This window comes from Triticum dicoccoides, chromosome 4B, assembly GCF_002162155.2.
Source record: "Triticum dicoccoides isolate Atlit2015 ecotype Zavitan chromosome 4B, WEW_v2.0, whole genome shotgun sequence".
NCBI classification, from domain to species: Eukaryota; Viridiplantae; Streptophyta; class Magnoliopsida; order Poales; family Poaceae; genus Triticum; species Triticum dicoccoides.
The window spans coordinates 575981000-575984259 of NC_041387.1; the positions used below are offsets into that span (position 1 = coordinate 575981000).

Here is a 3260-nt window from a genome sequence, read left to right on the forward strand (position 1 = left end):
TTTGCTACAATCAGACTTTGGGGATTTTTGCTGCTATGTTTATTTTTGCTGGAACTAGTGTCAATTTTTGCTGGAACCGGCTATTCCTTTGCTACAAGCAGATTTTTTCTGATTTTTTGCTGCTATGGTTGTTTTGCTGGAACCGGGCAGCGGGGATGGTGACTGTGCTGGAACCGGACTGCTTCTACCAGCAGCAATTGAAACATCAATTGAACCATCGGTAGTTTTTTTGTTGGAAACAACAATTGATTTTGCTGAAAATTGCCAAAACAGAGATTTTTTTTTGCAGTTGTCCAGCGGGGCGAGCGGCCACGGCGTGCTCCGCCTGCGAGCCGGCGGGCAGCCGCGGTGAGCCGGCGAGCGGCGGGGTGGGGGCTACGCGCAAACCACCGCAGAGGATATGGTGGATCTGAAGGGAGGAAGAAGAGGACGCGCGTGGGGACAGCTCGCTGAATCGTGCGGTCCTGGGGAGACTAATCGTGCGGCTGCGCGGGGACCGGCCGAAACATTTAGGCCGGTGCGCCGGCGCCTAGCGCTGGCCTTTCTTTTATCGGGGTTACACATGTGGGGTCCTGCTTGAATCTTTCTTATGTCCTGAAGATAAGCAGTTGCATTGGCGTTGTCAATTTATGTTCTTGTTTTCGTGCAGAAAAGAAAAAAAATATATGTACTTGTTTCTCGGAGCATCATCGTATAGAGAGTTTCGGAGACCGCACATCACATTGACCTCATGATCTGATAGTTGTCCTGTTGAAGTCGAACTCTCTGCGCGCTCGATCGTTGGCTATCCTGCCGTGATGGCGAGCCGAGGCTCTCTTGCTTCGGTTGTTCACGGCACCTTGCATCTAGTTTCCTCGATTTGGGAATGAGAAAAATTCACTGTAGGTCATAAAACTTGAGCCGGATGACACTTTGGTACCACTACTTCAAAATACCCGAACTACGGTCCATGTACTTGCGCACAGGGTTCACTTTGGTCCGTATGTACGATTTCGTTTATGTATTCGCTGACTTGGCCGAGTCAGCGGCCGCCAGCTAGGCTTTGACCGCCACGTAGTCGATCCTAGGGTGAATACTACTCGATCCGGGGTTATTTTTGCAAAATCGCCATGACCAGCTCCCTGCTCGTCTTCTTCCCCATGGTGGGCTTCCTCAGGAACAGCTTGATCTTCCTGCCGAGCCAGCCGTGGTGCTTGGTGGCGCGCGGCGGGCTGAACCCATACAGAGCGGTGCGGCGGAAGATGCAGCCTCCGACGTACATGGGGCCCTGCAGCCCGTCCATGGCGCGCATGGCGACATCGAAGAAGACGAGGTTGTGGTTGGCGTACCGGTCGTTGGGGTCGATGCCCTCGAACCGTTGCGGGAGCTGCACGTAGCAGACGCGGTCGCCGCGGCGGTCGAGCATGTAGCACATCCCTTCGCGGAGCGCTACCGAGTTGTGCACGTAGTGGTCGCAGTCCAGGTTGAGGATGAAGGGCCCGTTCGACATGATGGCACTTGTCTTGACCAGCGCATTCATGGCGCCGGCCTTCTTGTTGTGGTCGTACCCGGGCCTCTTCTCGCGCGAAACGTACACCAGCATCGGTAGCCGGATGTCCACGCCCGTCGTGTCGATCAGCGCACCAGACTCCGCCGGCTCACCGCCAAGCACTGGCTCCGAGGTCGGTGGCACATGCATTGCCTGCGCGTTCATCAATCATTTGGAGAAGATACATGAGCATTTCGAATCGATTGAACAAGCATTTCGAAAGGATTTAGTATGTCAGCTGCAACAACATCTATGGATTCGATCAATCACCTGAATGATGCCAGCGTGGTTGCCGCGCGCGTGATCCGTCGCCCGGGCGAGCCAAGTGCCGGCCCACTGGGAGCCGTCAAACATCCATGTCGCTTGTTTTTACACGAGGAATTGGTACCTGTATGGGCTGAGTATGGCATGAGAGACGTTGGTCTTCCTCGTCAGGGGCCGGCAGCAGCGGGCACCGAAGTTGGGCGGCTCCTCGATGCCGACGAATCTGGAGGTGGCCGCAGCGCTGTTGCCGCCGCCGCCGTGCTCGTTCTCGGGCCATAGAGCGTTGCCGTAGCTGTAGGTGCCCTTGGTCTCGAAGAGCCACCGGGCGTGGTCGAAGTCAGCCGGCTTGCCGTTGCTGCTGGGCATGGGCATCTTGATGGAGTGCACCATGGAGAAGCGCTTGGACATGGATGTCATGGGCATCTGGTCCCTCTCCTCCGACAAGGAGATGGCGTCGTCGTCGTCCTCGTCGACGGAGTCGTCGGTGTCGTTGCCGACGGAGTAGGCCTCCTTGCAGCCTGGGTAGTTGCCGGAGGCGGCGACACAGTCCATGTAGCACTCCTCGCAAATCACAGGGCGGGTGGCCGCCAACGCCGGCATGTCGCAGCCGCGCATCTTGCAGGACATGTTGACAGAGGCGGCCGGCCGAGCGCCGTCGGCAGAGTTGCTGAGCACGTGGGCGCGCGTCGCGCAGTTGAGGTCGCCGGTGAAGATAGTGCCGGAGACGTAGCTCCTCTCCGGCAGCACCTCCCCCTCCTCCTCAGCTGCGGGCGCGTCCGTGGACGCGGACGCCGTGGTCCTGTCCGGCGTGGGAGGGATGTGCAAAACCACCCCGATGACTCAACATGCATGCCAGGCTGCCGAAGCTCACGTGTATTCTCCGATGCCGCAGACCGTCTCCACCAGGTCCCTGGCCCTGGCCCGCATCTCCGCTCCCTCGCTCCCTGTGACGAGCCGCTGGATGGCGGCCTCCACGCCGCCAGCTCTCGAGCGCGCCGGCGACCTCGAAGCCCACCCTCCACACGTGCTCCACGTACCTGGCGTTCCCCATCTGGTCGCCGAAGTGCGGGCGACACAGCATCGGCACCCCCTCGCAAACGCTCTCCGTCGTCGAGTTCCAGCCCCCGTGCGTCCAGAACCCGGCCACGGCCGCGTGCCGGAGCACCTCCTCTTGCGGCACCCACTCCACCACCATCCCGCGCCCGCGCGTCGCCTCCTCGAACCCATCTGGCAGCCGTGTCAGCCCGTCCGCGGCGACCAGGCCCGGCCGGACCACCCAGAGGAACGGCACGCCGCTGCCGGCGATGCCCCAGGCCGTCTCCACCAGGTCCCTGGCCGACATGCGTTTTTGCAAAAATAACCCTGGATGGAGTAGTATTCACCCTAGGATCGACTACGTGGCGGTCAAAGCCTAGCTGGCGGCCGCTGACTCGGCCAAGTCAGCGAATACGTAGACGAAATCGTACAT

General features: G+C 59.4%; 1 protein-coding gene across 1 annotated transcript; it reads right to left on the reverse strand.

Annotated features, from left to right (window-relative positions):
- Window positions 1–1036: 1036 nt before the first annotated feature.
- Window positions 1037–2434, reverse strand: LOC119292828 (cellulose synthase-like protein D4). Its single transcript, XM_037571523.1, has 3 exons — window positions 1921–2434; window positions 1799–1890; window positions 1037–1681 (listed from the first exon to the last, which is right to left on the reverse strand). The coding sequence occupies exons 1-3, from the start codon at window positions 2417–2419 to the stop codon at window positions 1091–1093; spliced, it is 1182 nt and encodes a 393-aa protein (XP_037427420.1). The 5' UTR covers window positions 2420–2434; the 3' UTR covers window positions 1037–1090.
- Window positions 2435–3260: the final 826 nt, after the last annotated feature.

Coding starts and splice junctions, on each gene's coding strand:
- LOC119292828 (XM_037571523.1), bottom strand. CDS start 2,419: ATGTCCTGCAAGATGCGCGGCTGCGACATGCCGGCGTTGGCGGCCACC. Junction 1,891..1,920: donor TCATGCCATACTCAGCCCAT/ACAGGTACCAAT, acceptor TGTAAAAACAAG/CGACATGGATGTTTGACGGC. Junction 1,682..1,798: donor ACCACGCTGGCATCATTCAG/GTGATTGATCGA, acceptor ATGAACGCGCAG/GCAATGCATGTGCCACCGAC.